This window comes from Diceros bicornis, chromosome 25, assembly GCF_020826845.1.
Source record: "Diceros bicornis minor isolate mBicDic1 chromosome 25, mDicBic1.mat.cur, whole genome shotgun sequence".
In the NCBI taxonomy this organism is placed as follows: Eukaryota; Metazoa; Chordata; class Mammalia; order Perissodactyla; family Rhinocerotidae; genus Diceros; species Diceros bicornis.
The window spans coordinates 25,846,028-25,871,717 of NC_080764.1; the positions used below are offsets into that span (position 1 = coordinate 25,846,028).

General features: G+C 38.3%; 1 protein-coding gene across 1 annotated transcript in view; it reads right to left on the reverse strand.

Moving 5' to 3' along the window:
* The window catches only part of CFAP54 (cilia and flagella associated protein 54), a 290,316-nt gene that overhangs the window by 106,270 nt on the left and 158,356 nt on the right, over positions 1-25,690 (reverse strand). The window contains exons 44-48 of the mRNA XM_058568605.1: positions 23,656-23,722; positions 21,708-21,890; positions 19,199-19,285; positions 7,205-7,327; positions 2,585-2,638 (exon numbers count right to left, since the gene is read on the reverse strand). Of these exons, the coding sequence (XP_058424588.1) occupies positions 2,585-2,638; positions 7,205-7,327; positions 19,199-19,285; positions 21,708-21,890; positions 23,656-23,722 (514 nt within the window). The remainder of the gene's footprint in view (positions 1-2,584; positions 2,639-7,204; positions 7,328-19,198; positions 19,286-21,707; positions 21,891-23,655; positions 23,723-25,690) is intronic.

Below are 25,690 nucleotides of genomic sequence, written 5' to 3' on the forward strand. Positions count from 1 at the left end.
CCATGAGGGCTGGGAATTTGTCTGTATTGTTGATTGACTGATGTGTCTGATTGACAGCACTGGAATAGTACCCAGCACACAGCAGGCTCAACAGATTAGCTAAAGTGATCCCTTTAAAACATAAGTAGATTAGGCCACCTCTGCTCTAAACCCTCCAGTGGCTCCCCATTTTTTTCAGAGTAAGAACCTAAGCTACAAAGGCCCTAGAAAGCCCTTCTCAAACTGGCTGCCTGTTACCTCACTGACCTCATCTCCTATGCTCTCCTATCTTTCACACAATTCTAGCCACACTAGCCACAATGCCCCTCACCAAGCTAGGGAATCCTGCCCCAGGGCCTTTGCACTCACTGTACCCTCTTCCTAGACTATTCTTTCTCCAGATTGCATATGATTTGCGCCTTTACCTTTTTCAGGTCTGTTCACAAACATCACCTCAGTGAGGACTAACGTGATCATCCCATTTAAAATTACAACCCCTAACCTTGCCCCATGCTTCTAATTGCCTTTACATGCTGCTGGGTTTATTTTCCCCATAGCATGGTACACCTTCTAACATACCATATAATTTACTTACTTATAATGTTTACTTATATATCATATTTATTACTAGTCTTCCCTGAGGGCTTGGAATTTGTGTGTACTGTTGATTGACTGATGTATTTATTTGACAGCACCAGAATAGTGCCTTACACATGATGGGCTCTTATTAAATATTTGTTGAATTAATATAAAAGGCAGATGTTGGGGCTATGTATTCTAGAAAAGAAGGAAACTATTTGCCTTAGGTGAACTAAAAAAGAAAAATCTCATTGTTTGGGAGAGTTTGAGGCAAAGTTGGCAGTGGGGAGGTCTGTTGCTATTGTTCATTCTCTTTTCTTAATCTCGTCTGAAGGGTGGAAATCGATACATGCAGAAGAGCCAAATATAGAGCAGCACTGAGACTGTGTTGGTAACAGACGGCTGTACTAGAAAGATGGCTGACATTCCCCATCTAGAGAAGAAACTGCAGGGTGGTTGGGGGATGGGGGAGAAGGGAAAGTTCCTCTTCTCTTTTCTTTCCACAGTGATTTAATGAGCCTTGACAATTATACACAAACACTTGAGGATCAAAAGACGATTAATTAGTAATGCTATTTAACACTCCTTTCTCTCCCTCTATACAGAAAATATAAAGCGTAATCTGAAGAGTCTTAAGCAGACCAAAAGTTCTGTTTTAATTAATTGGCTAATAGAAACTGATTTTCCATTATACTGTCACTGTCTTTTTGTTTAAAAAGAAATGATCAGGCAGGCAGGCATTCCTTCTATACTCAAAATCTCTCCTTAAAGAAGTGTTCTTAGGAGGCCCTGGCATTTATGACCAGTAAGAAATAAATATTCTTAAACATCCCAACGTCTTGGACACTAAAATGAAGTATGAATGTGTGTTTGTATCTTTCTAACAACAGTTCTTTTATTTCAAGCAACTTGCTTATAAATTAAAACAAATTTTAAGGCAAACACAATGAATTGTCTGAAGCATAATTAAAAGTGAAGTTTGTGGAATAAAATGAACAATAATAGAAACATAATAAAACTACATTTAATAGATGGTGGATATATTCCTATGAAAATTATGGAAGACAAAAATAAAGCAATTTTGAGGAAATGTCTCTCAAAATTATTTTAAAAAAATAAATACCTTACTTAATGAAACAGAATGCTGTTTCCTAGCATTTTAAATATAAGAACTATGTGTATCTGTCTATATGCATTAATTGTCACCTGGTTATATGAACCCCTCACCCACCCATAAGTTGAACCACCAGTCTTCTGCTCTAATACTTTCTAGTGGATAGACTGTTGACACTCCTAAGATTTTTTTAAATGATTTCAAGATATTTAAATGCTATTAGGTCATCAAAAGCTTAAATCCCAATCATTCAATATAGACAAGAACAAATGGATTGAGGTGAGCAGTCGAGTCCTCTCTTTGTAGAAAATATTGGGAAAGTTAGAGGAGTTGCTTATGAAAATGTCATATGAAAACCTTCCATTGGCTAATGCTATGATGACAATATTATTGCAATATATATATGTATCAAATCAATACATTGTACACATGTTAAACTTACACAATGTTATATGTCAATTATGTCTCAATAAAAGGTTTTAAAAAACAAAAGAAAACCTTCCAAACATTGGCGGAGAGGCAATCTCAGACTGGGGAAAAGGATATGAGTAAAAGCAGTATTGAACAAGTGTGCTATCACAAAATATGCACAATCCTTTTCTTACAAAGTTATCATCTAGGTAATCAAAATAAATGTTAAAGTTAGACACTTAACATGGCTGAATACACATGTGTAATTGAAAACTTTAGGAGCAGTAACTGATATTTGCCCAATCTGAAAACCAGATCAGTTTGGCTCCAATCCTATCTCTGGTCTCAGCATTTTGAGATAAAAACCCATTATTAGAAATAGAAGAGCATGTTACATGGCAGATTTTCAAAAGCAAAGATTATACCTAGCAAATAGATTGAAATGACTCAAAAATTATCCACACTAAATATCCAACGTTTATAAAATATTATTATCCTTACCTGTATATTTTCTTTACTAGTAAGAGGTTTTCCTGAGTCAAATGATTGAAACATCTGTCAATACACAAAACATTAACATTAGACACAAGAGTATTGAGTATTCCTTTAAATGAAATTGTGAATGTGTTCAAAAAGTATTTTAAATATCATTTTTATTGTAAAAGTAATACATGCTCTAGTCAGAAAAGAGAAGTTTGGTATAAAGAAGAAAGTAAAAATCATATTTAAACCGACTTTTTTAGGTTGTCAATGTTAATATTTTGATGTCTTTACTACTGATTTCTTTTCGATATATTTTTAAATTTTATATCTGGATTTGTATTCCTTTTCACTTAACATTCCTAAAGAGTCATAATTATTTTCCACTCCATTTAAGTTCTTTGTAAACCTCAGTCTAATAGCTAGGTCATGTTCCATCCTATGAATGTAGCATAATAACTTAACCTCTTTGCTCTTGTTTGACATCCAAGAGGCCCACTTCCCATCGTCACCGCTCCCTTCCTAGTTTAAATAACATTGCTGGCTATTCTGTCTGTATTTCTGATTATCGCCTCTGGATGGATTCCTGGAAGCAGAATTGCTGCGTCAGAAAATAAGAGTATATTGAGAGAACTTAAAGGGGCTGGCTCAGGTTACACTTCCATCCACGTTGTATGAAAATGCCAGGATTACTGCACTTTTAACAGCACTGGGTATTAGCACTGGAAAACATCTTTGCCAGTTTGAGGTAAAATTGTATTACTCTTTGGAATGACTCTTTTTGTGGTTATTTTCCTTTTTTTGTGAATTATCTGTTAACAGATTTGGCTCTAAATATAAGGTTGCTTTAGGAAACATTCCATTTATTTGCCACAGGAGATTGTTGTATTGTCCTGTAGCGTGCATTCTTCTTGCTACAGAAGGCCTTTTTAAAAGGTGCTCATTTGTAGAAGTCAATACGGATGCCCCTTCCATATCCCCTTGGTCACCTGGGGGTCACCAGCAGCTTCCGTGGACAGGTCATTCATGTATGGACGGTATCCTACTTCAAGGACATGTCCTCTTTGCTTGAGGGCATTCTGTGGCCACAAGAGTGTCCAGGAGAGGCTGGAAGTTCAGAGAGCAACCCGAACCAATGAGGGACAAGAGATTCCTCCACCCACTCCCTCTGAAGGCCCTGGTTGTCCACGGCAGTGACCTCTTAATGCTCTCCGGAATGGTCTTCCTCCCTTCACTATCTGACTTTCCCACTGGCTCACCATTCCTCCTGGAGTCACCTCCCAAATACACTACTTGCTCCCAAATCCTTATCTCAGGATCTGCTTTTGAGGGACCCCTAAACCAAGACATCACATATATCTCTTACTGGAAGAAAGTATTGGCAAGTGTTAAAAAATTTTTTTAAATTTCCTTTTTTGAAAATATTCTTTATCTCCTAGAATACACCAAAAAGTGAGTAACTGAATCTGGGGGGAGAACTTGGGTGATATAATCTGAAGACAGTTGATGGGACTTTAGATTTGGAGGTGAGGGCAGAATCCCCCTTGGAAAGATAGAATGCTTTCAAAAGCCTGTGAAAAGTGTAATAGCCATCTGTGAGGCTTTTCCAGTTATTTCTTTTACAACTGAAATCTAATTCATTAATCCTTTCTGGAAATAACTAGCCTGCAACCTAATAACATTGGCACCTATTTTAATTATAAACCCTGAACGCCTTTCCCCTTTTAATTACACTTTTTAAATTCCCAATAGAAGCTGGAAAGCTGCAAATTAACTTTGAGAATACAAAATTTAAAGTTACAATCCACTGGGAGACAGTTTACCCACACTTCTGTCTTATGAAGACTAGTTGATAAAGATGAAGTTTGGCATTTACCTGTAAAAATTAGTTTCAGACTGTTTGTTTGTTAGTTTGTTTGTTGGTGAAAGCAGTGAGCATTGAAAACTCTCTCTTGTTTCTCATTCTATCCAACTGGCTTCTCTTTCCTTCTCATCTTCCTGGACTCTACGTGTGGATGACCCTAAGGTTCAGTCCTCTGACTTCCACTTTTCTCTATCTGCCTTGGTCACCAGCTGATTTCATTCAGTTTCAGGATTTTAAACTTTTTTTGCTTTTTGAGGAAGATTGGCCCTGTCCTAACATCTGTTGCCAATCTTCCTCTTTTTTGTTTTCTCTCCAAAGCCCCGGTACATAGTTGTATATCATAGTGGTAGAGTTGTAGCTCTTCTATATGGGACGCCACCACAGCATGGCTTGATGAGCAGTGAGTAGGTCTGCGCCCAGGATCCGAACCGGCAAACCCCGGGCCGCTGAAGCAGAGCTTGTGAACTTAACTGCTGCGCCACCAGGCCGCACCCAGTTTCATGATTTTAAATCTCTACACTAATGCTCCCAAATTTACCCTCCCAAATTTGCCCCAACCTCTCCCTTAAATTCCCATCATATACTCTCTGCAGTCACCTACACTACATCTCCACCTCTATGTCTACCAGGGATCTCGGACTTAACATGTTCCACCCCTGCCCGGAGCAGTATTCCCCATCTCAGTTAATAAAAACTTCTTCCTACCAGTTGCTCATGTTCAACACTCTGCAGTCATGCTTGACTCCTTTCTCTTACATCCCATATCCGAACCATCATCAGCAAATGGGTGATCTATTTGCAAACGATCATCGTCAGCTCTACCTTTGCAATATATCCAGAATTTGACCACTTTTCACTCCTTCCACCACTATTATCCCAACCATTGTCACGTCTCATTCAGATTATTTGCAAAGGCCTTTGCAAATAACTGGGAACTGGTCTCCCTATTTATACCCATGCTCATCCACAGTCTATTCCCCAAACAGCAAGTAAAGTGCTCCTTCGAAATTTAACGCCTATCCTGTCACTCCTCTGCTCAAAACGCTACAAGGTTTTCCACCTCATTTAGTTCACTAGTAAACTCTAGTCCTTACCCAGCTCTGCGAGGTCCTACCTGACCTAGCTCCTGGGTCCCGCCTCTTCTCCTCCTCTTCCTCTATTCCGGCCTCACTTGGCCGCCTCGGTTTCCCTCAACCACATTTTGCAGACACTCCCTCAGGGCCTTTGCCCTTGAACTTCCTCCTATTTGGGAGATTGTTCCCTGAAATCTTTTCCCTCAAAACTGCCTTATTAGAGAGACTTCCCAAGCCACCCTGAATAAAACAGCCACCCATTGCTCTGGTCACTCTCTGTCCCCTCAACTCAGCTTGATTGTCCCTCATAGCACCTTACCACCTGACACATTTATGTGCTTAATATGTTATTGTTTGTCTTTCTCACTGGACTGTCCAATGGTAACATGCCGCCAGGAAGGCAATAACTCCATTTATCTTTTTACTGTTCTATCCCCATGCCTAGAATAGTGCCTGTATTCAGTGAGCACTCAATAAATATTTTTAAATGAATTAAATATAACTTTAATAACAAAATGCAAACCATTTACAATAGGGAAAGGCTGTTGACTGAGAAGCAAGCAAGAAAATATGCTAATTTAACCCAGGTAAGAAGATTAGTTCATGTCACAGAAACTGACCGACTTCTCTCTAGATAGATAGATAGATATAGATGTATATACATATAGACACACACACACACACACACACACACACACACATATCCTATTGCCTACTGAATGCCCCGCTTAGGATTTTCTGTAGATAACCTCATACTTACCCTATTACAATAAACTATAACGCTGTAGCAGTCAGTATAAGAAATAAGCAGCTACATTTTGGGAGAATACACTGAAGTTATAAATGTATTATATGTAAATATAATGTCAGCTTATGCGAGCAATGTTCAAGACCTCCAGCCTCTTCCCCAGTTTCTTTTAGGTCCTCCAAATCTGAATCCCTCCAGAACGTACTGTGTCTGTCAGTCTCACTCCTCACACATACGGTCTCCCTCAGGAAGCTGACTTGTTACCTCCTCCTCTTTCCTTTATTGCTGGCATACGAGGGTCCAAGCATCTGCCTAAAGCAAGATCGCCCAGGGATTCCCAGGTCACCACGAAACCGAAGCAGAGAAAAATAACAGCTCACTCTGATTTAAATATAAATGCCAGTATTCATTTTCAAGGATGCTTCAGTTATCCAATTTACAAATACAAATTAAGCAAGCCAGGTAAAACTATCTCCCAAAGTCAAAAAAGACTAGGCAAAATAGAGGAACATTCTCTCCTCACAGAAATCAGAAGAAATTTGAACAACACATGCTTAACTCTTTAGTATATAGTATATAAATCAAAAATATCCAAATGAAAGAGACTGTTTTGAAAAAGAACATTAACCAAAATTATAAGATTGGACTCAAAAGTCTGAGAGGTAGTGGCTGATGAATGTGTCTACTGAGAATACGCACGATAACTACAGCATAGAGCCAGAATTTCATTGTAAAAATCTACTGTAAGACCACACTCCCCCTGAGACACCCTTCCATTTCAAATGAAAGGAAATGAAGCCTTGTAAAAGCTCGATGTTAGCTATAACCAGGCTTAACAATGAGGTCTGCAGTACCAGAGTCTTATAAATACACTTTTGTGGACACATTCCCTAGATTTTAGGAATGTAGCCTTCAAAATTTAAAGAAATGGCTTTGAGTCAAATCAACAGACTTACCTTCATTTTTCCAGTAGCTTTACTGCCAGTGGGAATTGAGGAAGACATGTTTTTTCCATTAAAAATCTGAGATATCTCATGAAAGGCTTCAGAAAAGAATCCTAAATCTATGAGGACTTCTATCTTTAAAGGAAAAAAAAAAATGACATTTTAAATTAAACAATTTTTTTTACTTACAAAATCAAAATTTTAGAGAAAAATCATCAACTTTCTGAGATCCAAAATTTCTGCTTAATGTTGGTAAGGTATTATAAATTAATGTTTAGTAAATACAGGTAGATGGGGATACACATGTTTGTGTGTAAGCCAGTTTACATGTGCGATGGACCAAGAAGCTAAAAAACAACAGCAGGCGATTGTTCAAAACAATAGGTGTTTATCAGATGTGGCTTACTTCATCAGAGACAAACGCATAAAAATATGAGAGGCATGCAAGAGTTTAAAAAAAATAACTGAATTTATCTTTTGTTCCCATGGTGAACTATGGTTTAAAAGAAAAACAAAACAGGTATTTAAAAATTCAGGGGGAAGTCAAGATGGCGGTGTAAGCAGACTCGGAACTCACCTCCTCCTGTGGACACAGCCAATTTACAACTACTCGTGGAAAAATTATCCCTGAGACAGAACTGAAAACTGGATAAGAGGAACTCCTGCAACAACGGACAATCCTAACTGAGGTGGAAGAGGCAGAGACCCCCTTCTGGAGAGGAAAAGCGCCGCCTTCACAAGCCGCCAGCTTCACAGCCGCCGGGAGCAGCTCACAGGTACGCAGCCTCCCTGGAGGCGCGGGGCCCTGAGCCGGGAGCGCCCCCGCTGTGGGCATTTTGTGGACCCAGCACAATCGAGACCAGCGGCATAATATCTGACTTTGCTGCTACTAAAACATTGGGGAGTAACCCCAGAAAACCGGGTTCACAAAGAAACTAAAACCGGCTCTTAAAGGGCCCGCGCACAAACTCACCCGTTTCAGAAAGCATCCTAAAATCACCAGAAAGAAAGGTGCACAGTGCTGTGGTGAAAAGAGACTCACCTAATAGGCCCTGAGTGCATCTCGGTGAGGGGTGAGACCTCTCCAGGGACTGGGACATTGGTGGCGGCCATCGTTGTGGCCTGGTGTGGGCGTGCTGACACAGACGCCATTGGAGTTCTCCCTGAGGCCTGCTAGCCCAGGTCTGCCCCACCCACTAGAGCACCAATTTAATCCAGCTCAGCCAGGGCAGGCAGCCCACCCTAGAGACTGGCCCCACCCAACAACAAGCCCTCAGGCAACTTGTGGGCCTGCATAGATTGGTGACTGGATTCTCTGCAGCCTGGCAACTGAGCCAACTTTAGCAGGGCAGGGTGTGCACAAGGAGCGGGTGGAGAGTGTGGGGCTCCCGCCGTGGAGATACTGGGTCCACTTGGGGAGGACGGGGCACGGACACGGGGCAGAACTGTGTTGACTGTGTGTGTGGACCTGTGGGCGGCAGGGCTTCTCAGCTGCAGAAGACTTGTGCTTCTCAAAGACCCACATAGCGGGTTGCCCCACCTTCCAAAGCCTGAAACAATTGGGTGCTCCAGTGCCTGAGGCCAGCCCCACCCAGCTACAATCCTCAGAGAGCTGACAAGAGACCTAATAGGCTAGAGGCTTACAGCAATTGTAAGGCCCTGAGCCTAACAACCTGCCACGCTGGGGGCCTACTCACTTAAAAGAAATACTGCAACACAAATGTGGTATTAGAACTTGCAGTCAACTGTGCTGGGGCTCCCCACACCTGATAAAGAGACTGAAGGGCCCACAACAACTACAAGCAGCTGAGCATTACAACAGCTGGCCAGGAGCATAACTCGGCCTCCCTGGGTGCCTACAGGGAGAACAAACAGGCCACAACAGAAGGACACACGTAGCCCACATAGGGGTCACCCCTGGAACATTAAGAACTGAGGGAAGCACACTGGAAGCCTCCTAAGGCATCACTTACATAAGGTCACCTATCCAAGAGCAGGAGACGTAGCTGACCTACCTAATACGTAGACACAAGCACAGGGAAAGAGGCAAAATGAGGAGGCAAAAGAATACATTCCAAGTAAGGGAACAGGACAAAACCCCAGAAAAGGAACTAAGTGAAACAGAAATGAGCAACCTACCTGACAGAGAGTTCAAACTAAGGGTGTTAAGGATGCTCACTGATCTGGGGAGAAGAATAGATGAACTCAGTGAGAATGTCAACAAAGAAATGGAAGATATAAAAAAGAACCAATCAGAAATGAAGAATACAATACCGGAAATGAAAAATTCATTAGAGGGACTCAAAAGCAGAGTAGAGGATACAGAAGAACAGATCTGTGAGCTGGACGAAAGACTAGAAGAAATTACCCAAGGTGAACTGGTAAAAGAGAAAAGAATTAAAAAGAGTGAGGACAGTCTAAGGGACCTCTGGGACAACATCAAGCGCACTAACATCCGTGTTATAGGTGTCCCGGAAGGAGTAGAGCGAGACAAGGGGGCAGAGAATCTACTTCAAGAAATAGTAGATGAAAACTTCCCTAACCTAAGGAAGGAAACAGACATCCAGGTACAGGAATCACAGAGAGCCCCAAACAAGATAAACTCAAAGAGGCCCACACCAAGACACATCATAATCAAAATGTCTAGAATTAAAGATAAAGAGAATCCTAAAAGCCGCAAGAGAATGTCAAGTTACATACAAAAGAAACCCCATAAGGCTATCAGCTGACTTCTCAGCAGAAACCTTACAGGCTAGAAGAGAATGGCACGATATATTTAAAGTGCTAAAAGGAAAAAACTTACAGCCAAGAATACTCTACCCAGCAAGGCTATCATTCAAAATGGAAGGAGAGATCAAAAATTTCCCAGACAAGCAAAAATTAAAGGAGTTTGTCACCAAGAAACCAGTGCTACAAAAAATGTTAAAGGGACTGATTTAAGGGGAAAAGAGAAGACCACAAATAGGAAAAATTATCTATTTCCATGATAAGAATGTAATGGATACAAATGCACTAAAAAGAGGTTAGATATGATATCAAAAACATAAAAGGAGGGAGGAGGGGAGTTAAAGAGTACAGCTTTCAGACAGAGGTCAAACTAAAGTGACCATCAATTCTGTATAGAAGAAGAAAGGAACAGAGAAGGACTACTAAAACACTGAGAAAAAAAAAAAAGTTTAAAAATGGCAGTAAGTACATACTTATCAATAGCTACTTTAAACGTCAATGGACTAAATGCTCCAATTAAAAGGCATAGGGTGGCTGACTGGATAAAAAAACAAGACTCATATATATGCTGCATACAAGAGACACACTTCAGACCTAAAGACACTCACAAACTGAAAGTGAAGGGATGGAAAAAGATACTCCTCGCAAATGGCAATGAAAAGAAAGCTGGGGTAGCAGTACTCATATCAGACAAAATAGACTTTAAAACAAAAACTGTAAAAAGAGACAAAGAAGGGCATTACATAATGATCAAGGGAACAATCCAACAAGAGGATATAACACTTGTAAATATCTACGCACCCTATGTAGGTGCACCTAAATATATAAAGCAATTATTAACAGACATAAAAACAGAAATAGACAGTAACACAATAATAGTAGGGGACTTTAACACTCCACTTACACCAACGGATAGATCATCCAAACAGAAGATCAATAAGGAAACATTGGCCTTAAACGACACATTAGAACAGATGGACCTAGTAGATATATACAGAGCATTCCATCCAAAAACCGAAGAATACACGTTCTTTTCAAATGCACATGGAACATTCTCCAGGATTGATCACATATTAGGCCACAAAACTAGTCTCTGTAAATTTAAGAAGACTGAAATAATACCAAGCATCTTTTCTGACCACAACGGTATGAAACGAGAAATCAACTATAGGAAGAAAATCAGAAAAGACACAAATACGTGGAGATTAAACAAAATGCTACTGAACAATGACTGGGTTAACGAAAAAATCAAAGAAGAAATCAAAGAATACCTGGAGACAAATGAAAATGAAAATACGACATGCCAGAATTTATGGGATATGGCAAAAGCAGTTCTAAGAGGGAAGTTTATAGCAATACAGGCCTATCTCAACAAACAAGAAAAATCTCAAATAAACAATCTAACAATGCACCTAAAGGAAATGGAAAAAGAAGAACAAACAAAGACCAAAATCAGTAGAAGAAGGGAAATAATAAAAATCAGAGCAGAAATAAATAGAGACCAAAAAAACAATAGAAAAAATTAATAAAACCAAGAGCTGGTTCTTTGAAAAGATCAACAAAATTGACAAACCTTTAGCTAGACTCACCAAGAAAAAAAGAGAGAAGGCACAAATAAGTAAAATCAGAAATGAAAGAGGAGAGGTTACAACAGACACCTCAGAAATACAAAAGATTATAAGAGAATACTATGAAAAGCTATATGCCAACCAATTCGACAATCTGGAAGAAATGGATAAATTCTTAGAATCATACAACCTTCCAAAACTGGATCAAGAAGAAGTAGAGAATTTGAATAGACCAATCACCAGTAAGGAGATCGAAACAGTAATCACAAACCTCCCCAAAAATAAAAGTCCAGGACCAGACGGCTTCCCTGGTGAATTCTACCAAACATTCAAAGAAGACTTAATACCTATCCTTCTCAAACTCTTCCAAAAAATTGAGGAGGGGGCGAGCTCCCTAACTCATTCTACAAAGTTGACATTACCCTGATACCAAAACCAGCCAAAGACAACAGAAAAAAAGAAAATTACAGGCCAATATCACTGATGAACATGGATGCAAAAATCCTCAACAAAATAGTAGCAAATCGCATACAACAATACGTTAAAAAGATTATACACCATGATCAAGTGGGATTTATTCCAGGTATGCAGGGATGGTTTAACATTCGCAAATCAATCAACGTAATACACCACATTAATAAAATGAAGAATAAAAATCACATGATCATCTCAATAGATGCAGAGAAAGCATTTGACAAGATACAGCATCCATTTATGATAAAAACTGAATAAAATGGGTATAGAAGGAAAGTACCTCAACATAATAAAGACCATATATGACAAACCCACAGCTAACATCATCCTCAATGGTGAAAAACTGAAAGCTATCCCTCTAAGAACAGGAACCAGACAAGGATGCCCACTGTCACCACTCCTATTTAACATAGTACTGGAAGTCCTAGCCAAAGCAATCAGGCAAGAGAAAGAAATAGAAGGGATCCAAATTGGAAAGGAAGAAGTGAAACTGTCACTATTTGCAGATGACATGATTTTATATATAGAAAACCCTAAAGAATCCACCAGAAAACTTTTAGAAGTAATAAACGAATATGGTAAAGTTGCAGGATACAAAATCAACATAAAAAAATCAGTTGCATATCTGTACACTAACAACGAAGTAGCAGAAAGAGAAATTAAGAATACCATCCCATTTACAATCGCAACAAAAAGAATAAAATACCTCGGAATAAACTTAATCAAAGAGGTGAAAGATCTGTACACTGAAAACTATAAAACATTTCTGAAAGAAATTGAAGAAGACACAAAGAAATGGAAAGATATTCCGTGCTCTTGGATTGGAAGAATTAACATAGTTAAGATGTCCATACTTCCTAAAGCCATCTATAGATTCAATGCAATCCCTATCAAAGTTCCAACAACATTTTTCACAGAAATAGAACAAAGAATCCTAAAATTTATATGGAACAACAAAAGACCCCGAATAGCTAAAGGAATCCTGAGAAAAAAGAACAAAGCTGGAAGTATCACACTCCCTGATTTCAAAATATACTACAAAGCTATAGTAACCAAAACAGCATGGTACTGGCACAAAAACAGACACACAGATCAATGGAATAGAATCGAAAGCCCAGAAATAAACCCACACATCTATGGACAGCTAATCTTTGACAAAGGAGCCAAGAACATACAATGGGGAAAAGAAAGTCTCTTCAACAAATGGTGTTGGGAAAACTGGACAGCCACATGCAAAAAAATGAAAGTAGACCCTTACCTTACACCATACACAAAAATTAACTCAAAATGGATTAAAGACTTGAATGTAAGACCTGAAACTGTGAAACTTCTAGAAGAAAACATAGGCAGTACACTCTTCGACCTCGGTCTTAGCAACATCTTTTCAAACACCACGTCTGACCGGGCAAGAGGAACAATAGAAAAAATAAACAAATGGGACTACACCAAACTAAAAACCTTCTGCACAGGAAAGGAAACCATCAACAAAACGAAAAGACAACCTAACAATTGGGAGAAGATATTTGCAAACCATACATCTGATAAGGGCTTAATCTCCAAAATATATAAAGAACTCATGCATCTCAACAACAAAAAAACTACCAACCCAATTAAAAAATCGGCAAAAGACCTGAACAGACATTTCTCCAAAGAAGATATACAGATGGCCAACAGACACATGAAAAGATGTTCAAAATCACTAACTATCAGGGAAATGCAAATCAAAACTACGATGAGATATCACCTCACGCCCGTCAGAATGGCTATAATTAACAAGACAGGAAACGTGTTGGAGAGGATGTGGAGAGAAGGGAACTCTCATACACTGCTGGTGGGAGTGCAAACTGGTGCAGCCACTATGGAAAACAGTATGGAGATTCCTCAAAAAATCAAGGATAGAACTACCATATGATCCAGCTATTCCACTGTTGGGTATTTATCCAAAGGACTTGAAAACACCAATGCGTAAAGATACATGTACCCCTGTGTTCATTGCAGTGTTATTCACAATAGCCAAGACTTGGAAGCAACCTAAGTGCCCATCAAGGGACGAATGGATAAAGAAGATGTGGTATATATACACAATGGAATACTACTCAGCCATAAGAAACGATGAAATCCAGCCATTTGTGACAACATGGATGGACATCGAGGGTATAATGCAAAGTGAAATAAGTCAGAGGGAGAAGGTCAAATACCGTATGATTTCCTTCATTAAGTAGTAGATAATAACAACAATAAACAAACACATAGGGACAGAGATTGGATTGGTGGTTACCACAGGGGAAGGGGGGAGGGAGGAGGGTGAAAGGGATAATTCGGTGCATGTGTGTGGTGATGGATTGTAATTAGTATTTTGGTGGTGAACATGATGTAATCTATGCAGAAATAGAAGTATAATGATGTACACCTGAAATTTTTACAATGTTATAAACCAATGTTACTGCAATAAACAAAAAATTTAAAAAAACAAGAAAGAAAAACAAAACAAAAACATTCCTGATGTTCTCTAACATCTGAGGCAAGTCAAACAGACCAGGAGATGAACTCCACAATGTATCAACATAGAGACAACTATTCATTTTCTTATCCATAATTAATGGACATTGTCAATTTTAAAGACATATACTCAACAACATCAATCAATTGGTAACTATACATTGTACACGGCTTATTTTGAAGGTAACCCAGTAGGACTTTCAATCAGCAAGAAAATTACAGGAAGAAAAGAAAAGTTCATGATCAAATTCATTCATTCATTTAACATATTTATTGAGCACCTCTTATGCATCAAGACCTCTTGGAGGTTACATTCCATCAGGACGCATATTTAGCTAAATTTAAGTGATACAGGAAGATATACACAGTATGAGAAGGGATGGAGGGTACTGACAAAATGCTATTTTCAAAATTGTGATCAGGAAGGACTTCTCTGAGGAGAAAGCCTTCAAGAGAATATTTGGAAATGACGTGAAGGAGAGAGATAATGTGAAAATCTGCAAGAGGACCTCGAGTACAAAGGTCGTGTGGTGGTGGGAACAGTCTAGGGGTCTTGGTGTGCTCAAGGAACAGCCTGTGTTGTAGGAGCTTAGGGAGAGGGGAAGGGGGATAGGAGGCAGGTGCAAATGGTGGGCTGTCAACCAGAGTGAGGACTTGGGATTTTATTCTCTGTGTGATAAGAAGTTATTGGAGAGTTTTGAACAGGGCAGGGTCCTAACCTGACTTATGTTTTGAAAACATCTCATAACTTTGTAGAGAGTAGAGAAGGGTAAATTGTGGAAGCAGGGAATAAAATACAAAATTGGATGAAGATTATATATATAACAACATAGAAGAAGAAAATTCAATTTACCCTCAACATGTATACCCATCTTCTCTCTCTTTTCCTTTAAGCACTATCTTAGGAATCTCAAGAATGTATAGATTTTAAAGAAATAAAAAGAAGATAAGTTAGAGGAAAATAGGGTGTGACAATAACATGAAAATAAAACATAAAAGGTCAGGAGAATATTTTTCATAGAGAAGAGAAAACTGTTGTCTATTGCGTTACAAACTCTGGTTCATGCCTAAGACACCTTGGGCTCCAATCTCCCTGGTGCCATATAATAGGCATTAGGGAATCATATGAGCTCTTTCAGACTTCCAGATGAACAGTCTTTTTGTTATCCCTTGGAGGAAACACTTCCCCATATCTGTGTGAGGTTAGTCTCCTCTGGTCTTGACTATAAGATTGCTGTACATGGACTAACTGTAACTGTTAAGGCTACTTCTGGTTTCAGTTTATCATACCAATCTGACCACTTGAAAAAGGAATGGTGACAATAATGGACATGGATTTTCGGAAATGACCAACACTGTGAACACAAACAAGCCAGATGGAAAAAAGAACTACTCATAAATCAACACTTGACTCACATAAATAGAGAACCGTCAGTACCCTTCCTGGGAATGTTAGATATGTTGAGAATAATAAATCTTTCAAGATGTCGGCAGTTCTAAAGTGAAGCCAGACCAGTTGATCTTGAATAGGTCTTAAAGCTTTCCCTGAAAGACACTGGTGCACTGTAGAAACTTAACAGCGAGATCTATCGCTCTTTGATGTGTCAGAAAGCATTATTGTTTGCTCTTTCCTGACTGTGACTTTTCTCTCTTCCCATTCACTGACCCCAGTTTACTTCAGAAAGGTCGGGCAAACTCTGCTCATACAGGCTGTCAATGCCTCCTCTGTATGATGCATCAGTTGCCCTTTTTCATTGTTTCTGTCAGAACTCCAGTCAGGTTTTCCACTCCAACTGTGCCAGTGAGACCCCACTTCCATCTCACTCTACTCCTGACACTGTCGCCAGATACATCTGATCATGTCCTTCCCCTGATCAAAATTCTATAATTAATTCTCAACCCAAGGCTACAGAATAGAGTCCACAGTTCTTCACTGGCTTTTAAGCTACTCTAGAATAAAAAGAGTTGCCAAGTGCTAACAATCCAATAAAAAAATAGTCATTTAGGGGGCCGGCCCTGTAGCGTAGCGGTTAAGTGCGTGCACTCTGCTACTGGCAGCCTGGGTTCGGATCCCAGGCACGCACTGATGCACTGCTTGTCCGGCCATGCTGAGGCAGCCTCCCACATACAGCAACTAGAAGGATGTGCAACTATGACATACAATTATCTACTGGGGCTTTGGGGGAAAAAAAGGAAAAAAAAAAGGAAGAGGATTGGCAATAGATGTTAGCTCAGAGCCAGTCTTCCTCAGCAAAAAGAGGAGGATTAGCATGGATGTTAGCTCAGGGCTGATCTTCCTCACAAACAAACAAACAAACAAACAAAAAATAGTCATTTAATGAAAAACTTCGTTTCAGATTATACCTTTCAGTGCCTCTCTGGGTCTCCTTCTGACATGTTGCCAAGGGTCATTGCAACACTCCCATGTTCTTGCCTCTTGACGACAGACCAGAATAAAACCGTTACCCAATTCTGATTCCATAATCTCCTCATTTCTCTCACTGCTCAGCCTCCACACTATGTCTCAGTCTGGAATTCAAGACTTGGCCCCTGCTATTCTCCACATCATGGACCTCTGGTATTCTCGTGTTACCTTCTCCATCCTCCCTACTCAAAACCTCCACTCCAGTCTAACTGAACGACCCCTGTCCGGAGAACAAGTTAATACTTTCTCACCTCTGTATCTTTCATACCTCTGTCTGCCAAGAATGTTCCCTTCTTCCTGTCTCCTGCTCAGTTAGTTCTACTCTTTTCAAGCCTAAATTTTTTCTACTTAGTGAAACCTAGAGACCCAAAGCCGTTTTTCCCGCTTTCAAACCCCTGGAGACAGCGTTCATCATACTCATTTCAAAACGATCAAGAGGCAGGTGCACACGTTATTGTCTTGTGTATACGTCCTGTCTCTCTTCCCTACTTTCACTTCCTTATCAGCAAAGACCATGGGGTACTTTTCTTTGATTAGAATTACTAACATGGTGCTTTTATACAGGAGGTACTCAAGAAATGTTGTTTCAGAGGTAAAACAATAGATATTTACCAAGCATCTTCCAGGTGAGTTACCACTAAACACGAAGGAGAGTGTGGACAGTAGGCACTTGATAAATGTCCACAGATTTTACATTTCACTTTAGTAATTAATTACTGAATATCAAGTATATGAATTTATTACTCAAGACACTATAGGAAACTAAAAGATGAATAAGATACAGGCCCGAGCCTCAAGAATTTTGCAATCTTGAAGGGAGCACCATTTTTAGAGAAGGAAAGAGAAAAGTTGTGTGCAGATTTTTAAAAAGTGTTATCGGACTTCAAAAGTAGGAGAACTCTTAAGAGTTCAATAACTCAGAAAGAGTGATCCAGAAATTTTCATGGCTCATAAATTATTTCTTCCTGGGCTAAAATATGTTATCTTACTAGTCAGCACCAGACTTCCTCTTAGGGAAGGTATCGTCCTTATTTGGAAACAGAATGTGACGGACTATTTGGGTCTGCAAACATAGGCCCAAGGGCGGGGTCTGGACAAAGAGAGGAGTTCAAAGGGAAGTCTAATTTCCCCTCATTAGAAAATGAGAAAGGGGAGGGAAAGATTTTGGGAAGAAGGGTAGAGGGTATTTCCAAAAGAGGAGAAAGAGGGTTAAGCCAGCGTTATGTTGGAGCCCACTCACTCCCAACCGCAAGAGCTGATTGTGCACATCTTGTCCCAGCTCTCATTCAGTAGCACCCAGTCGATAGGCTGAAGTCAGCTACAGTGGGAGTATTTACACTGTGGAAATTATAAATGCTATATATCAGAGGTTTTTTTTTTAGAGTGAATTGTGAAACATTTACCAGCACACAGCTGATTAAGCCATGGGATGGGAAGAAAAAATGTGAGATGTTGGCCAAGAAATATTTTAAGCTCAGAGATGCCAAATATTCCATTTTAAATTGTTTGTTTTGCCTCAAATTTACCTGTGTTCCCAATTTTCAGTAAAGTCCAATACAGAACTAAAAGCCTTGAGTGAATGTGTTGTATGTGTTTATGTGTGAGAGAGTGTGTGTGTGTGTGTGTGTGTGTGTAAAATAGGAATAGGGTTGAATTCCATGTTAGAGATGAGGAGGTGCAGAACAGGGAGCAAATTTGCTGGATGTCGAGATGATTCGACAAAACAAATTCAACACGAGCGAGAGCCTGCAACCCTATGTGACTAGGAAAAGGAGCAGAGAAAGTTAGGTGCTTCACGTTTTCACTCCACGTGGGGTTCAAGCCAACTGCACAGGAGTCTTAGAGGCAGAGAACTTCAGCTGACTTCTAGGTAACAGAATTAATAGTAATTTAGTGTCCATGTGTTTTGTCACTTCCATTGCCTGTGCAAAGAAAAATTCTCGTCTACCACGATATACATAAAGATCCATAGCAAAAATTTCACAGAAACTTCAGAAAACTGACTCCTTAGTCTCCACTAGGAAATCAGTCTCTCAGAAGTGGTGATTTCCAGGCTGACTGGTGTTGGGTGAGCCTTGTTACCAGGTGTAGCTGTTCTTCACTTTACTGTGGCCCAAGCATAAAATGATCTAAACCTTTCTAACTGGCTCTTTCTCTTTCTCATACTTTATTATAATGATGGGCAAGTATTTTTCTTTATCAGCACAACACCATATTATTATCAGCTTATTATGAGTATTAGAACCAAATTAATTAATGATAAGATCTTTAATGGTTCAAGAATATCAAATGTCTTAAAAGCTTGCAACATACCTTGAGGATTCTTGCTTCTAGATTTCTGATTAGGTCTTGGCAAATTCCAGAAACAAAATATTGGTACAATGCAAGGAGAGGCAGAATCTACCAACAGAAAAACACTCTTTGTTTTAAAACATATTTTATCAAGTTAATAACCTAATAGTAAAATTAAAGCAAATATTAATATAGGAGATGTATGAAAAATAGTGATTGATTTTTCCAAGCTATGAAACTATACTGTTCAGTATAAGTGAAATGATCTGCCTAGCATATGCCTCATAATTTTCTCAGAACTTTGAGGTGTATCAGGGACTTACAGTTCCACATAGATGCCATTTGGTACCCAAAACCTAGGTTTCACATCTCTTTAGGCATGGAAAAGTGAAAATCCAATTATTTCTATTCCTTGAAAAAAATTAATTCAACATACATGTATGAATCACTGAGACCTGTGGAAACATTCTAGCAAATGAGCTATCAAATACATGCAAACTTTAAAGCAAAGGAACTCACATCCCTGTCCCCTGATAGCTCCTACTTATTCATTTCAACGTCAGCTGCTATTAGTCTTCAACTGGAATATCTCTATCAGCAAAAAATATTTATAACATGCCTATTATGTGTTAGGCACTGTTGAATGAGAACAAAGCCAAAATCTAACCAGCCCCTGCCTTCACAGAGCACATATTCTATTGATTAAAACCCAAGCTTACTCTTCACATTGTATTTTTATTTTCCCAGAATTAACCCCAAAGTTCAACCCTTCTTAAAATCTCATGGGTAGATGTGAAGGCTTACGGACTATCAATATTTCAACTGACCTAGCCACTACCCAGCTGGACACAGGTGTTGAGGGAACAGGTTTGCCTAGACTTCTGAACAGCTCATGATCTCAACTTAAAACTAGAGCTCAGTTTCTACAGCTGGGTCCTGCCCCACTAAAGGGAGATGGAGCAAAAAGGGGGATTGGGATCCCCATTATTTAGCAAACTATATCCCATGATTCCACAATAGGTCCCATAGCAAATTTTACATGTGACAGCAATTTCCTTAGCCACTGGGCTTCTTCTGGAGGGTAGTGTAATACAAAATGGAAACTGTGTACATCTTGCAAGTTCATCTAAGGAACCTCTAATTGTCAGTCAACTGGCAGCTGCTAATAGCAACAGCCTTTAAAAAGGATTAGAACTGGTCTTAAATGATTTCAAACATAATACATTTTTCTACAATTATGCACTGCAAACATAACACAATGCCTTTTTCTACAATTAATGCAGCACAAAACAATGAGTTGGCTATTACCTTTGAGATTGTTTCTTTTCTTTAGTGAGAAATAAAAACACACCATTTTATTGCTTCCAATTGCTCAATTATTCATAAAAATGTTCTCAATTTCTTAAGCTTCAGAGGAAAAAATGTCTCATTTCTTTTCCAATGCAGCGATATATATTATATATGAATATGACTAGGCAGCTAAAGATTACCCAGGGGATAGAACTATTTTCTAAATTCAGAAATGAATCCCTTTAACAATGAGAGGAGCACTGTTTTGTTATTTTTTCTAATAAACAATTTCTTGCCAAATCTTCGAAGTGTTAAAAGCATTTATCAACCTCTCCACTTTAACACATGGCTTTATAATTTAACAACTTATATCAGGGGGCAATAAATCTTTTCAATATAAAGAGAGAGAGTGATTTTAGGACAAGAGAATAGAAAACAACATATAAAAAAAGAAAGTAGGTATGAAAATTATGGAGGAAAGGGAAGAAGCAGAAAAAGAGAAAGAATAGATACTAAGAAGCAAATATGGGGGGGAGGTATAAAAAAGAGAGGAAATAGCATAAAAGAGGAAAATAGAAAAAAATAAGATAAAAGAGAAAAATATAAAATGACCAACAGTTAGAACACACTAATTTATTTTTAAAATACAACCCACTTCAAATTTGTGATATATAGGGTGATTTATTTCCCCAAAGGAAAAGAGAGTTGTATTTGGGTTTCTGAATTTCCTAGGACATGAAGAAACATCTGCCTTTTATTTCACAGTTAGAATCTGCCGTTCACTTAGATGCACCTTTAACAGAGAAAAGTCAAGAGACACAAAGATAAATTTATCTCAATAAAGAAATACTCTCATAGTTTTGGCATTGATACAACCTGCACGACTTAATGCAGTGAGTTACATGTGCACGAGATTCCTCTGTTTGAGACTAGCAAAACATTCTAATCAACTTCACCAAATGTCTTAAGGAAAAAAAATAGATAAAAACAATAGAGTGAAAAGAAAACAAAATCAAATAGACATTGCTCTCGTATCCAAAATGCAATGTAAACGATGACGTCGAAGAAAGAATATTAAGTAATACATTTTATTTTAAAGTACAGATAAGAATCCCAAATAGAGTTTAAAAGTTAAACAAGAACTGACCAGAAGAATATTAGCAAAATTCGAAAAGTATAAAGGAAGTGGGGCAAAAATACCACCGTGAATTAAGATTTGTTGGATTTACAAATTACTTACTATTAGATTTTGCTTAGCAAAGTGCAGTTCACGTATAATGTAATACAGACTTGCAACCACAGAGCAAATGTCAGCCCTGTATCTATCCGAGAAGAGCTCGATGCCAGGGAGAAGCTGAGTGATTTCATACTGAGCATAGCAACGTTCAGCTTTGGGGTGTGGAAGTGTGGTTCTAAGCAAACCCTGAAAATGACAAAAGGTGAAATTAAGAGCTATAAATCACATTTGTAACAATGAAAAGAAAGATAAGTATCACTTCCTAAAGTGCTTAGCATATATCTAGTACACTGTACTCTGTAATGAACAGTACTTATCATTAATGTTATCATGCTTTTACCACTCAAGATTTAAATTTCATGATAGTCAAATACTTATTCTTTACAGAAGAAATTATCATTATATTAAGTTATTTCTTGAGGGTCAATTTTGTATTGGTCACTATTGGTAAATTCTTTATAAACATTATCTCATTTAATCTTCATTTAACCCATCCCTAGAAGGAAGGATTATTATCTCACAAATGATATAATTGAGGCTTAAACAATTAACTTATCTGAGGTCACACAGCTAATGGTGGCAGAAAGAAGATTCAAAATCATGTCTATTTAACTCAAAAATCTATGTTCTTTCCACTATACCAAACTATAAGAAGAGGAGATAACTTATTTCAGAAGTCTAAATCAAGCAGAGGTAATTCTGAACTTTGAATTAAGTAAAAAGGTGATTTGTTTAACTTAACCAGTTTTTCTTAAGAAACTTATATGATCAACATTGTACCAGATGTGGGAAAAAGATGAATACACAAAATCAAATTTGACATTTAGGAGTACTTCCTATGTTATCTCAAATAATTAACATTGATGACAAATGCAATATAAAATTATTTAAATGTATGTATCAGGAAAGAATTTTAATCAGATCACTCATTAAAGTTATAAAGTACCTACTCTAAAATACTACTCAGTTGTTTAAATTTTTAATTTTACAAATTTGCTTTTAAAATCATAAAAAGAATTAAGAAATTTTTAAAATAAATCCCACTAGCTAATTTTTATTTTAGGTGTAGTATTACTAAGAAATTACGTCCACATTAAGCACAAAGTCAAAATTTTTTTAAATCACCTATTTTCTAAAATATAAACAGCATTATCTTCAAGAACAAGGAGTATCAGAAAGTGAAGGATGCAATATAAGGAGTCAGAATCCAATTTCATTCCCTTTGCACCCCTGCCTTTCACCTCTTCCCTTTGAATCAAAGACAAGAAGTATATGGAACATAAGAAAATTGAAAAGTCTGGCCTTCCATTCAGAGAAGCCTTTCCCAAAGAACTTACCTAACCAGATTTCATAACCTATCAGACCCCTCTGATACAAAGAACAAGAGCGCCCATCCTTCAAAGTAAACAGAACCTTTAGTAGCTTGCAAAGGCTCCCGGCTACATCCCAAATAGCAAAACATCTTGTCTTCCAGATAAAAGCTCCTTTCTTCTTCGGTAAAGTCAAACCCAAATCCTGAGAACAGCAAACACTTCCACTCTGTAGCCTTCAACTTGTTTCTAGCTTTCATTATATGGTATATTTTACATCATGCGATCAAGCAAACCTTATGTAGAGATGAGGTAACTTAAGGCAACCACTTGGAGTCAAGCAGACTGGCTTCATTGCCTGTTGGCAACATGATCTTACTAATGACAGGAGACTCAGTTTCCATTTCCGTACAACACCTTCTTCTGTAGTTTAGGGAAGCAAACTGACTCGGTGGAATATCAAAGCCGAAAGTGGCACAAGGGTTCAGCCAGCGAAGGGAAGAGGGACTTATGACATTTAATCAAGGCTCATGCTATTCTCCTACCCATGAGTTTTATGAATATGATAAACTAGTACGGCACTTTTTTACTGACTGCATGAATGGTCACGTTACTGTAGAAAGACATACATAAAGTGTTACCTGAAAAAGTAATGCAGACAAAATGCAACAGTTGGTTCTCCTTTCAACATCCAACGTCTTAATAAATCTAAATAAGCATAAGAAAAAGAAACTGATTGATAGAAATTTTCCAAAAATATTTTTATATAAATATGTGTCTCTAATACTCATAGATTGTTCCAAAATTAAAATAGTCTTTGTGATTCTGAAAATGCTACATGCTCCTGTAAGATCTAGAACACAGAAAACATACAAAAGAAAATAAGAAATCACATGTAATCCTACCACCTAAACATGATTACTGATAACATTTAGGCGAATTTCCTTCTAGCTTTTTTCGAAGTATAGTTATACACGAACACATAATAAGACTAGAATTATGCAATACATACTATTTTATAAACAAATTTTCCATTTGTGGACATAACGAGCTACATTATAATTTTATAGAACTTTAATATTTTATCATATGGATATACTATAATAGGAAAATATTCATCTTCATTTTGGTTTCTTCAAATGCTGAGATAAACATTGTTGTACCTACACTTTTGAGCATCTGTCCTATAGTTCCATTGGATAAATCCCTAGAAGTGGAATTTTTTGGGAAAAAGAGGCACACAGCTTTTAAGTTTTTGATAAGTATGGTTAAATAGTTCCCTCTAAAAGACTGAAACAAAATGTTTTCTCACGATCAGTATATTATGGACCCATTGACAATATTAAGCCTTTCCACCAAAGATTAAGGTAATGTTTCTCCATTTACTACTGTCTCATTTTACATCCCTTACAAGAGTGAGGTTTCTTTATATAGGTCTTGAAACTCTTACGCAACTATAAATCACATTACCTCCTTCTAAGTTTTATCTAGATAAAACCAGTCAGTCGGCTTCGCTCTATTAATAACAACATCTATCTGAGTTTAGCTTCTCTATATGGATAGCCGAGTGCTGTGTTTTGCCCTTCTGAGCAGTGAGGAGAAGAGTTTCTTCTCCTCGGGGAGTCTCCCAGAACAGCCAAAGCCCCTGTAGAATTATATATCCTGTGGAAGTCAGACTTCCAGCTGGGTAACCAGGAAATGACTTGGTTGAAAACCACTAGGTAATAACTTCAGAGGCTCAGAGAAGCTGAGGTGCCCTCTGGTAGGAATGCTATAGCTGTTCTATTTTCAAGCTGTGAACTTTTCTCAGCTTTTCTATTCTCTGCTGCCAAGCTCTACTAAGTCATAAGCTCAGACTTGTGTGGGGATTGTGTGCGTGTGTGTGTGTGTGCATGTGTGTGTTTAAGGATGAGTTCCTTCCCAGGAGTGCAAAAAAGTCAAACTTGACAGAGTTTTTAAAAAATCTTTAACACTTTTTAAGTGGTAATTTCTTACTTCCTCTGCCCAAAGATGCTAATTTTCTGAAAACAATATGATTATTACATAGGAAAAGTTATTATTTTTTTTAAGTTTTTCTACAGCTCAAAATACTGTGCAGATTTTTGCCCACCACACCCTATAGGTAAGCTAAAAATGTAACTGGAGAAGTGAAGAAAATCTGTACCTCTACTCCCTCCATACTTTTTAAATTTCTCATATTAATCAAGTCTTTAAGATATCTGCCGGTGCTAACTAGGTCTAAGGCATTGAGATAGACTTTCACAAGTTATATGTGGTAGGCTAAATAATGGCCCCCCAAAGATATTCACGTCCTAATCCCACAAACCTATGAACATGTTACATAGCAAAAAAAGACTTTGCAGATGTGATTAAATTAAGGGCCTTGAGAAGGGAGAGTATCCTGGATTACCCAGGTGGGTTCAGTGTAATCCCAATGGTCCTTATAAGAAAGGCAAGAGGGTCGGAGTCAGAGAAAGATATGTGATGATGGAAGCAGAGGTCAGAGAGACAGAGAAGAAGATGATAGGCTGTTGGTCCTGAGGATGGAGGATGGGGCCATGAGCCAAGGAATGTAGAAGGCCTTTAGAAGCTGGAAAAGGCAAGGAAACAGATTCTCTCTTAAAGCCTCCAGAGGGAGCACAGCCTTGCCAACCAACACATTGATTTTAGGATTTC